We start from the raw sequence: 12,670 nt of genomic DNA on the forward strand, positions 1-12,670 counted from the left end.
AACTGTTAGATCTCTAATAAACGGCAAACTCAATATTTTGGCCCCAAGAAATGTTGTGCAAGTCTAGTGACTTCGTTGATAGATGTCCAAACCTTTCTACCATCTACGAGCAAAAAATCTCCAGGGTGGCTCAATATCTTCTGGCTGATATATTGGGTTAGAGCCGTCTAACAAAACTACCCAGAATCAAACTTTAACTCATATAGGAATTTCTAGATCCTCTGGTTCTATCAATTTCCAAATAATTTTCGTATGAAAGTTATTAATAATTAATTTTAAATAAAAATCCGAAAAGAGAAAGAATTGCGAGCTCAATGCATAGTGGATATCGAATGCAATGTCGGTCTATGCATTGGCGGGAGATGCGCATGCGCACCCGGGTTCATAGAAGAGGCCGGAAAATGTGTCAAAGGTTTTTGAAGTTTTATTTTTCCGAAATTATTTCCTTTCCTTTCCTTTCCTTTCCTTTCCTTTCCTTTTCCTTTCCTTTCCTTTCCTTTCCTTTTCCTTTCCTTTCCTTTCCTTTCCTTTCCTTTCCTTTCCTTTCCTTTCCTTTCCTTTCCTTTCCTTTCCTTTCCTTTCCTTTCCTTTCCTTTCCTTTCCTTTCCTTTCCTTTCCTTCCTTTCCTTTCCTTCCTTTCCTTTCCTTTCCTTTCCTTTCCTTTCCTTTCCTTTCCTTTCCTTTCCTTTCCTTTCCTTTCCTTTCCTTTCCTTTCCTTTCCTTTCCTTTCCTTTCCTTTCCTTTCCTTTCCTTTCCTTTCCTTTCCTTCCTTTCCTTTTCCTTTCCTTTCCTTTCCTTTCCTTTCCTTTCCTTTCCTTTCCTTTCCTTTCCTTTCCTTTCCTTTCCTTTCCTTTCCTTTCCTTTCCTTTCCTTTCCTTTCCTTTAATTTCCTTTCCTTTCCTTTCCTTTCCTTTCTTCTTCCTTTCTTTCTTTCTTTCTTTCTTTCTTTCTTTCTTTCTTTCTTTCTTTCTTTCTTTCTTTCTTTCTTTCTTTCTTTCTTTCTTTCTTTCTTTCTTTCTTTCTTTCTTTCTTTCTTTCTTTCTTTCTTTCTTTCTTTCTTTCTTTCTTTCTTTCTTTCTTTCTTTCTTTCTTTCTTTCTTTCTTTCTTTCTTTCTTTCTTTCTTTCTTTCTTTCTTTCTTTCTTTCTTTCTTTCTTTCTTTCTTTCTTTCTTTCTTTCTTTCTTTCTTTCTTTCTTTCTTTCTTTCTTTCTTTCTTTCTTTCTTTCTTTCTTTCTTTCTTTCTTTCTTTCTATAAAAAAACCTTTAAAATTTGAATCATTTATATTGCACTATCTTTAGTTAATTTTTAAAAAGATTTAGATTTGCCGGTGTAACGTTTAGAAATTACTCCAGTTATAGATTTACTCTTATTTTAAGCCTAATTTAATGAGTAAATTCAAAAACTAAAGTGAGTATATTTTATACGGAGTATAAATAACACGTTGCACCGGGATTGTTATAATAGCATAATGTGATATTACCTAACCTAATAAATTTCCCGACAATAATGGCTTTCGAATAATTTGAAAATCAATATCGATTTAAGTCTATTTATTTTTTCTTCCGCGGATTTTCTTATCCGAAAAGTTTCTTGGAATAAAAATTTTGCAAAAATTTGTTAGATATTCGTAGTAATCAATCACGACAGGCTAAGAATAACGTTTTCAGGACAAAATCAAAGATCTTCTCTTCAATCAATCATTATTTTTTTTAAATATGCTAACCCCCACATTCCCAGCTGACGCGAATTAGCGGCGAAGAACACAAATACGCCATCGTTTTGTGTTCCCTAGCCGGAAATTCGCGTTAACAGGTGAATGAGGGGGTTTGTATGGTAGTTATAGTAAATGTTTAGCAAACTAAAGGTTAAATTATATTTTAACAAAAAAAAATAAAATATGTATGTAGGATCGGGGCTAAATGAGCCGTGCATGAATGACGCGAAATGCTTAACGGTATCGGAATTCAGCGAATGCTGTCCCCACCGAAAAGTCTGCATTTGTAAAAGTATAGCGTACTTGTCACAAGGAAAGTGCCATAAAAGTAAATGAGAATTTTTTTTACAATTACGATATTCCTTGGCAAAAACTGAATCCCCGGGGTTGGTTTGATTCTTTTTTTGAATTAAATAATATCAGAGGCTTAGTTTAATGTATTTTTTTACCCCTATCTTGTTATAGCCATTTTTTTATAAAGCGTTTGATTGGAGGTTTTCGACTCATATCTTCTGATCTTGATTTTAAATAAGCAAGATTTAATGGAAATTATCTAGCTTTTCATATTTAGAAGATACTAGTAAAAGAAAGAAAGAAAGAAAGAAAGAAAGAAAGAAGAAAGAAGAGAAAGAAAGATTTTGATTTCTATATTACCTTATTATATATAGAAAAGAATATAAATGATTCGTGTCAAAATCCGGTACAATGCAGCAGCAACTATTGTGTCGATGCCGTTTGCCTGTGCCCGCCATTGTATTTCCTCCGCGGCGACAAATGCTCAAAAGGTAAAAAAATATATCAAGGAACTAAGATCAATTTGTTTATTTCCTCCCCCCCCCCTTTCCCCCTTGTCTCTCTAAACACTAAATAAAAAATGGTTCCATTATATGGCGGGAAATCCACTTGTATAAAGATAGGAATTTCCTACAAGATGATTTGGCTAAATTCAATGGTTGGGACTTGTGCTGGGACAAAATCGATACTTATAAAAAAAGTGATTAACTCAAAGAATATGGTGGCAGGTGTCTATCGATATTATAGAATATTCCAGAAATATAGAATGGGTACGGTAGTTATGGACAATTTTTTTTAAAAGGTGACCTGTCTAGCCCTGATCGGGTCATCTGCCCCGGTTTTTTCTACCCCATGATGACAAATATGTGATTTAAATTGATAAATCCTCCCGTTAATGTGCGGCCTCTAAACTAGTTCTATCAATTCCCGCTCAAAATAACGAAATTGACCCAAAGTGTTAGTTATCAACAAATTTTAAAATTAGCGTTTAAAGTAAAAAAAAAATTACTTAGTTCGTTATGATTGGCTGATTTTGGGATGGAGATGCGTATAAAAAAGGTTAGTGACCATAATATATATAAAATTTTCGATATTCGCGAAAGGTTTAAAATTAGGCGATAATTGCAAAATCTCCCAAGAATGTAGTTCCACCGTCGCGTATAGCCATTGCTCCACTATCTCCATTTGCCAGTGCAAGGACAACTTTTTACAAATGGGTTTCTTCACGTGTCTTCCAGGTTTATTACCCTTGAATATCGTAGCTAAACGACATAAAATATTATACTAAGTTGGAAGGAAAATTTAGAATAATAAAGATAAAAAGAATAGAATAAATTACAGGATTTAAGAAAAGAAAGAATAAATAAGAAAAGAAAGAATAAATTAGGATTTAAAAAAAGGAAGAAAAAAAAAATCATTATTTTTTTGGAGAGCATCTTTAAAACTCTGTTTTTAGTAGTGTTTAACTATAATATTCACCAAGGAAAAAAAAAGTAAAAGGTCGAGGCTAAGCGCGATTACATAACTATAAAGAAGCGATCAGAAATCTGCAAAGCCCGGTTCCGATAAATTTAACTTAACGGGTCGAGGCGGACCGGAAAACTCCCGCAAATTTTTTTTAAGAGTTTTCCAAAACTAGCCCTTGCTTGGGCTTCTTTGTGGACCTCTTAGTAGTAAATAGTAAAATAAATTTTATATATACAATTCAGAAACTTCCGAGTACAACTGCGTCTACAGGGCGGATTTCAAATTTTCGCAGCTGACTTATTACTTAGAATCTAACGAGGAAGGGCGCGAAATCATGAGAGTGCAATTTGAAAGATCGGTTTTTTTTCCAATTAAGATTTTAAAAAAAATTTTTTTTTTATATAGACTCCATTTTATTTATAGTATCGCTACACTCTCTATACATTTTGCAGAAAAAGGAAGAAGAATAGTTGGCAAAGAAAACCTAAAAAATTAATCAGCTGGAACCGCCATTTTGATAACCCGTATAGTCATTATACTATTAAATTGATAGCTTGCCTTCCTTATATTATCTCGATGACGTCAGAATATAGGAATAAATTGGATACGGGTAATAAAAATGGCGTCCTCAGCTGTTTTTCTCATTGATGCGTACACCTTTTAATGAATGCATCGTCAGTCTAGGTATGGTATCATTATAATGTCGATTGAGCCAGATACGAAAAAAAAAATAAAATCTCTTCTGAAATTAGGATCGGCTCAATTTATTCAGAACAAATGTATTGTATTGTATCGAAAGCGAATAGTGAATGTTCGATTCATTTAAGTTATCGAATAGGAAATACGAGTAATGCAACTATCCGATATCCGATTCTATTTTAGAATCAGCTCAATTTATGTGCATTACGTCATTAGGGGGTTTTAGCGACACTCGTGGTCTTTCACCAAATATTTGAAATGTTAAACCGTTTGTACCGTTAGGTCTCTCTTTAATTATAGAAAGATCTCATTATTCTCGAAATCGTATTCTTTTCTGCTATATTTAGAAATCCTAAACTCTTTAATTATAGAAAGATCTCATTATTCTCGAAATCGTATTCTTTTCTGCTATATTTAGAAATCCTAAACTCTTTAATTATAGAAAGATCTCATTATTCTCGAAATCGTATTCTTTTCTGCTATATTTAGAAATCCTAAACTCTTTAATTATAGAAAGATCTCATTATTCTCGAAATCGTATTCTTTTCTGCTATATTTAGAAATCCTAAACCCTTTAATTATAGAAAGATCTCATTATTCTCGAAATCGTATTCTTTTCTGCTATATTTAGAAATCCTAAACTCTTTAATTATAGAAAGATCTCATTATTCTCGAAATCGTATTCTTTTCTGCTATATTTAGAAATCCTAAACTCTTTAATTATAGAAAGATCTCATTATTCTCGAAATCGTATTCTTTTCTGCTATATTTAGAAATCCTAAACCCTTTAATTATAGAAAGATCTCATTATTCTCGAAATCGTATTCTTTTCTGCTATATTTAGAAATCCTAAACTCTTTAATTATAGAAAGATCTCATTATTCTCGAAATCGTATTCTTTTCTGCTATATTTAGAAATCCTAAACTCTGAATACCGCACAATATCTTTTGATGAAGTAAATTTAAAAAAAAAAAAGATGACGATAATTGGCTCAATATTATAGGATAGATGGTAGATATACTCTATAACATGCTAAATATGATTCCAGGAAAATTAGGATCTTGGCAAAATAAACCAGGGTCAATACTGAATTTGCTAAAACCTCTCAAGACATTCTTTTACTATTCTAATAATATTTAAATAAATTAAATTATTTTTTTTTATTTTCCTAGTTGGACGTTCTGTTGCGTAATAACGTACCCAAAAATTACGTGTCGCTCTGGTTAAGTTACGAGTAAAAATAAAATTTATATCACAATAAAACCTGTCTAATTTGGGCCCAGTTTTTTTTTGACCAAAAATTCTTTGTCACAACTCGAAAAAAGTTTTGGGAATTTGATTGCGACCTTTTGGTCAAATTTAAGAGAGTTATCCAAATCACCAGGAAGCCCCTAATGTAGAACAAGTTTTATTGTGTGCATAATATGTAGCATAGATATATTATATATGTCGTATGGGGATTCAGAATCCGCGGGAATTCGGAATCTGGGCGATTTTAATAAAATTTTAAAATTCGATATAACCGGAAATGGATTCTAGCATGTGCAGAGTATTTATACCCTATAAATTCCGGCTAATTTAGGCTACAGACATTTTAGTATTTTTTAAAAAATATTTAATATGAAAAATCCATATAAAAATTGATATGAATTAGAAGTAGTTCTCAAAGTTCGTAGCATAATTGGCTGAAATTTCTAGGGTGAATACTCTAGACATGCTAGAATACATTTCCGGTTTAATCGGATTTTAAAATTTTTTTAAATCGCCCTCGGTAAAGGATTTATAATTGAGAGATTCCGAATCCCCATGGATTCTGAATCCCCATATGACATATATATGTCTTGAAGATTTACTATATAAACAATTTTTTCAATCTAATCAGTCCGCTAAGGAACACGTTCTCGGTGAACATATACATGAAAGAGCTTTACGGGGACATAGCGGAAGCGGTGAAAGATATTTGCGTGGAAAATTTGAAGGTCGATTTCGATTACGTCATAGAGGAAGCGGTTATATTCGATTATCAAGACGTTAGCCTGGGCCTGATTCATAGTTAATTTATTTTTAAAAGACTTTGCCTTAATCTATCAAAGATCTGAAAGCTGCAAAAAGATCAAACCGGAAACTTCCATTTTTTTTGGAGGATGTTCCGAACAAGGCGCACAAATTTAGCGTTTTAAGGCACGCGTTTTCGTTTTGCGTTTTGAAATGCCGCGTTTGAAGCGTTCGATTTGTTCGCATATATTATACAGCTGTATTTTATTTTTACTTTAAAAAACGATAAATTATTCAAGTTAAGTCATATAAAGTATCTGTTGACGTCGATACTTTTAATAATTTTTCATCAAAAATGATTGATCTTCACAAAGCATGGATAAAATAACCAATATATATATTCATTTAAAAAAAAAACATTATTAAATAGAGTGGTCTGCAAATCGACAAAATTCTCGGGTTCGGGCCTCGTGAGATTGCAGTTTTTTTCTCGGTCCGGAATTTTTTTTAACCCGACCCTGACCGGTTTAACAATCTCTCTACTAAGGTTGCCCTAGCCCGGCGACGGCCATTTTTAAAATTAAATTTTAAATAAAAAAACGGCCCTTAAAACCAAAATACGTGTTGTTGAAAACATCAAAATAAACTGGGAGTGGTTAAATCAAAATCACTAGAACTTTACGGATTATCACTTCCATCTAAATGTCAGAATTTATCAATCAAATATGTCGTATGGGGATTCGGTATCCGCGAGGATTCGGAATCACTGGATTTTAAACCCTTTACCGAGGGCGATTTAAAAAATTTTAAAATCCGATATTCTAGCTACCCTATGAATCTCAGCCGATCATGCCACGAACTTTAGAATACTTCTAATTAAATTTAAAAATGCTAAAATGGCTACGGCCGAAATTGGCTGAAATTCACATGCTAGAATATTTTAAAATTTTTTGAATCGCCCTCAGTAAAGGATTTAAAATCAAGAGATTCCGAATCCGCCACGAAGATTACGAATCCGCCCGGATTACGAATCCGCCCGGATTCCGAATCCTCATACGACACATATATATATACAAAATTCTTCCACGCGATAAATCAACGCGCCGAGCATTTGTAGATTCTTGAGTGGATATAGGACAAAAAATCAAAAGTTTTGAAACTTTCGCAAATTTAAAAAAAAAATTAAACGAATTTATTACTTAAAAAATTTTTTTATTTTTAAAAAAAGTTTGGAAAATTTTTGTGAAATTTAAATTTTTTTTTGGATATTTTTGAATCCTCTAGGGAAGAATTATTTAGGAAAGTAACATGAATTGCAGATGTAAAGGCCATTAACTTTATTTTGAAAAATTTGTGTACAAGATGGATGCTTACTCAGAACCTATACTCAGAACCTCGTCAAGAATCTCAGCATAGCGCTACCCATCGTTTTCGTATCATTACTCGTGATAGGGCTCTCGTTTCTGTTCATAGGAAAAAACTGTAAAATTTATTTAATATATATACATACATATACATGTCGGGGGGGGGGGGGGGGTTGGAATTCGTGGAAAATTCTCATCTTTTTCCTCCGAAAATGTATTTTTTTTGACATAATGTAGACTTAGAGATCCGCTAAATCCAGCCCGGGCCCGGGCTGAGAAACAGATTTAACGGTTCGGACCGGAAAATTGGCGCGAAAATTTTCGGGACAGTGCGGGAACAAATATATATATAAAATATCGAACAGAGCCTGGCTAATCTTTCATTTTTTTGGCAAAATTTTAATAGGTTAGCCAGGGCATTAAAATTTATTTTATTTTATATTTTTGTAGAGGATGTAATTTCGAAAGACTATATATATATTTTTTTTATTTTTTAATAAATATTATTTGAAAATAAATTTAACCAGTTAGATTATTTCTTTTTTTCGTATTTTTATGTAATGTCCTAAGTAAATAGATAAATCTATAAATAATAATATAGTAAAACTAATAAAAAAAAATTAAACAATTTGACAATCATTAATAATGTCACATTAGATGTCAATCACGATTGATTTATAAAAAAGATGTTGTTTGCTAGAAATAGTTAGTTTATAGAGAAGAAATAAAAGTGCCTTTAATTGACATTGTGGGAAAAAAAAATATCTGATAATTCGTTACAGGCGGACATTTTGTGAAACATTAACGGGTTCGGGTTGGACAATTTTTTTTACAAAATGTCAGACTGGGAGGCGCATTCTTTTTAAAAAACAGTTAACGGATCGAGCCTGGTAACCTTGCGCAAAAATTCTTAGCGGCCCGAGCCAGGCTTCAAATCTTTAATGTACCGTTTTGCGACCCATATGAATCAGTTGAAGATTTCGACATCCTCATTCCTAAAGAAAACGCGTCAGATACCATATGAAATGAGTTGACATTAAATGGGGGGGGGGGGTTAAAGACAAGCGCGAATGTGATCAATTAGTATTATCATACTAGTGTAAATGTTAAATAAAAACTAACGGGGTAATTTTGAGCTTTTTTTTTAAAAAATTACCATAATTTTTGGGTTAATGATGCTTGGTACCTTAAGGTACCATCTATCAAATTTGAATTTTGTTTATTTTCATTTGGATAGGCACTACCAAATATATTTATAATATATATTTGAAAAATCGTAATTTTTGGAAAGCATCTATGGCCTAGTCGGTTAGAGCTTTGCTTACTCATCCCATGGTCACGGGTTCGAATCCTGATAATAATTATGTTTTTTTTTCTTATTCTAACTTGGTGGTTCCATCCTTGGGGGTATGATATATAGGAGGCCGGACTCGACCACGTGATTCCATATTAATATATTAAATAATAAGTCTTATTATATTTTAATAAATTTTGGTCGGTATTTAGCAAATTATGTTGGTATTTAGAATATTTCCATACATTCACTTGGTAGTAAGCATCATTAACCTAATTTTTGATTGAAAATTTGGCCGGAAGCCCCGAAAGAAAAAGATTTTCCGGCTGGAGGGGAAGGGGCAATTTGAGAGCAAAATATTTCCGGGCTGAGTCGGAACGAAAAATCTTGACAAAGCCGGGTCGGTTCTATCTCTACTCTATACACAACAAGCTTAATAAAAAAAAAATTTAAAAACCAAATAGATCGGTTAAAAATATCCGAACCGATACCGAATAATTGTTGATGTAAGCGGGAAAAGGGGAATATTTGTGTTTCATCTAATTTTCCTCCATATTATCTACATTTTTTTTTTCGACCAAATATAATATCATTATTAAGGTCGTTCCAATAAACATATAATAAAACCTAGACTGACGACGCGTTCATAATAGTGCATTCGAAAGCGTCGTTGAATGCAAATCAGCTGGACTCGCCATTTTTGTAACCCGAATAGTAATTATTCTCGTTAAATTGACGATTTGCTTCCTTATTATCTCGGTGATCAGTCTGCGTCAGACTTATAAATAAAATGGCCTCTCGTAGGTAAAATTTTTAATAATGATGAAGATAATCAAAATGGCTTCCCCAGCTGTTTTTTAATTGGTGTACACACTTTTAATAAATTCATCGTCAGTCTAGGTATTATTATAATGTCATTGGGTCGTTCGTAATTAAATGAATATATACGACATTTAGAATTTGTTTTAAACGAAAAGGGATGGCATTTAAGGAATTCTTCGCCGTGATGCCTGCCCTCGATTCGATATCCCCGCTGGATGACGAAGACAAAAAATTATTCCGCGCGATGCCAAGGTCAAAAATGTCCCTGTATTCATCCTCCGTCTCCGCTTCCGCCTCCGTGTCATCATAACGCGCGCGATAAAAATTTAAAAATCATATATTTTTAAAAAAAAATTTATTTATTTGTTCTTAAAAAACAAAAGTATTATATATATATATATAAGCGACAAAATATATAAAAATTTTGTTATAGAAAAGCCAAAACGGCTGGTAACATCGAAATATTAATAACAACTCTTGAGTACCTCCAACTAGATTGGAGATTCATTCATTAAAATACATTTAAAGGTGTCCGTACATAGAAGTCAATTGTAGCCGCCATTTTGTGGTTTTGCACACGTGATTATATGACATGAATGTAGATTCGTGTAACGTGCAAACCGCAATCCAACCCCAATAACCAAGGTAAGCAAGGAGGAGATGGAATCAAAATGACATAGGGGTATAACTTATGGGGGTGTATCACTCCGCACTATAGTAATTAGAAGAATACATTACATCACTCCTCTTAATGCCTAATTAATACTCCTAATTTTAATAGGGGACCTCGCTAGTAATATCGATCCTGATGTCACACTAGTATTAGGACATATCTCCCACCCTTTAGGGTCAGAGGTACTCTTGGTTCTTCTAAGGAGTAGAAACAGCTCCTAAGTATGGTCACTTTTAATTCACGAATCCGCCACTCTAGCAGTTATACATACATCATCGGATTTTTGATGTTAGTAGATACCCGATAATCTTTACATTAATATTAACGATTGATTAGCAACCCGGGTCTTACCCGCAAGATCATAGACTAAATCATGCTAAATTTAGGAAACCTTAAAAAAAAAATGTATAAATAATATATTTTAATTCGATTTATTAGCATCCGTTTTTTTTAAAAAATATATATCTATATAAGTGATAAATAAAACAAATGTAAAAAATCGATTTCAAAACATCTTTTTTGCTTTTTTTTTAAAAAAAATCAAAATGCATGTCGTATGGGAATCCGGAATTCGGAATTCGGAATTGGGAATTCGGAATTGGGAATTTGGAATCTCTCAATTTTAAATCTTTTACCGAGGGCGACACAAAAAAATAATTTTAAAAATACCAGTTTAACCGGCATTTGCAGAGTATTCACCCTATAAGTTTCCCGCCAATTTTGCCACTAACTTTAGAACTACTTCTATTTTTAAGTTTTTTATGGCGCCCTCCGTAATTGATCTAAAATTGAGGGATTCCGAATTCCCATTCGTCACACATATATATAACTTAGATTCATTCGTTTCGAAAACCGATCTTAAGCGGAAAATTTTGGGAAATAAAAATGATTCCGAATTCCGATATTTGAATATATTCGGATATCGGATACTTGAATATATATGCGATATCTTTATAAATATTATAATAATTCGTGTTTGTTCAAAATATTACAAATATTTAAAATTTTAAAAAATATTCGAATATTTTAAGACAAATAACTTAAAACGAATATTATTACTTTTTTCTTCTTCTCTCTATGAGGGTCTAGATTGGATTACTCTAGACATTTAAGGAAGTCCCATGCATCTATCCTTCTACATTCAATAAACTAATTTCCGGTCTGTTAACGTAAAAAGTTTAAATTATTTTTAATTTAGCGAGGATTTATAGTTGGGTAATGGATAGATGTAGGGGCTAATTTGGCATAATCTTCAGTGTCGCCGATAAATATCCGCAATTATTGTGACGTTTTAATTTTATATTAGTTTTTCTTGCTTTGCTATATTTTTTTAAGAAAAATCACGTGGTCAAAAATGATAGCTTCCGGCTAAAAAACACGGTTTAGCCAAATTTTCTTAGCAGGCTAAAAATATAGGAATTGTCCAATCATAGTAAGGATTGTTCGCATAAAAATTTATTTCCGCTGCTTTTTAATTCTCTCAATTAACCAATACAAGAGAGTTGATACAGAGAAGGATGTCGTTAAAGAAGATATAAAACGAATTGCCAGAATATGAATAGTATTCACTTTAAATATTCTATATGGTGCTAAATTAAAATAAAAAAAATACAGAAGAGTTGAATAGGAATTCTCTTCTACAGATTCAGCAAAGAGTTCCAACTCAAAAAGATCATTTTACTCCCTTCTTGCCCCCTTAACAACCATAAATTATTGGAAACTTTTATCATGGCGGGAAAATGGAAACTTTTCTAAATTTTTTTGAAAAACTTTAAAACAAAAAAAAAAATAAACTGAGCTGAATTTTTTTCCAATTTGTTTCGATATTCTGGTGAAAAATATTATTAGGGTGCTAGAATATGGAATGAGTTGATTTGTATAATGGAATAAGAAAGAAAGAAAGAAAGAAAGAAAGAAAGTAAGAAAGAAAGAAAGAAAGAAAGAAAGAAAGAAAGAAAAGAAAGAAGAAAGAGAAAGAGACATATCTTTATAAGATAACGAAATATTTTACATTGCCTGAGTTACCTCAAATTTATTCAAAGAAAATGGCGCGAGAATTTAGCACATAATTTCAAAAAATAGAGGATTAATCTTATAAACATATTTTTTTTAAGAAAGCTTTTACATTATTCATTAAAATTGTTAATTTTTTTTGTTTTAATATCAAAAAAGTCTCTCTATTTCTAGGAAATCTAATAATTTTTTTTAGCATTATTTACTTAGAAACTCCAGGTTTCCTTTATTTTAAGAAATAACGCAATGTTTCTGGGTATCATTCCCAATCGTTTTCAATGGAATCCGTTTTATAAAAGGAGAAATCCTTCACTCTTTAAGGTTCGTCTCTAG

The 12,670-nt window shown here is 32.2% G+C and overlaps 1 protein-coding gene across 1 annotated transcript; it reads left to right on the forward strand.

Moving 5' to 3' along the window:
* The first annotated feature begins 1,972 nt into the window (after positions 1 to 1,972).
* LOC135922535 (uncharacterized) lies at positions 1,973 to 6,397 on the forward strand. The gene is made up of 7 exons (XM_065456912.1): positions 1,973 to 1,991; positions 2,384 to 2,500; positions 3,113 to 3,247; positions 3,719 to 3,834; positions 5,349 to 5,410; positions 6,059 to 6,228; positions 6,270 to 6,397. The coding sequence occupies exons 1-7, from the start codon at positions 1,973 to 1,975 to the stop codon at positions 6,395 to 6,397; spliced, it is 747 nt and encodes a 248-aa protein (XP_065312984.1).
* Positions 6,398 to 12,670: the final 6,273 nt, after the last annotated feature.

This window comes from Gordionus sp. m RMFG-2023, chromosome 1 (assembly GCF_954871325.1).
Source record: "Gordionus sp. m RMFG-2023 chromosome 1, tfGorSpeb1-WG-v2, whole genome shotgun sequence".
NCBI classification, from domain to species: domain Eukaryota; kingdom Metazoa; phylum Nematomorpha; class Gordioida; order Chordodea; family Parachordodidae; genus Gordionus; species Gordionus sp. m RMFG-2023.

Bases quoted from the DNA above. Each gene is read 5' to 3' on its own strand.
- LOC135922535 (XM_065456912.1), top strand. The intron at 2,501-3,112 runs GTAAAAAAATAT...TATTCGCGAAAG, and splicing joins CGGCGACAAATGCTCAAAAG to GTTTAAAATTAGGCGATAAT. The intron at 5,411-6,058 runs GTAAAAATAAAA...CAATCTAATCAG, and splicing joins TCGCTCTGGTTAAGTTACGA to TCCGCTAAGGAACACGTTCT.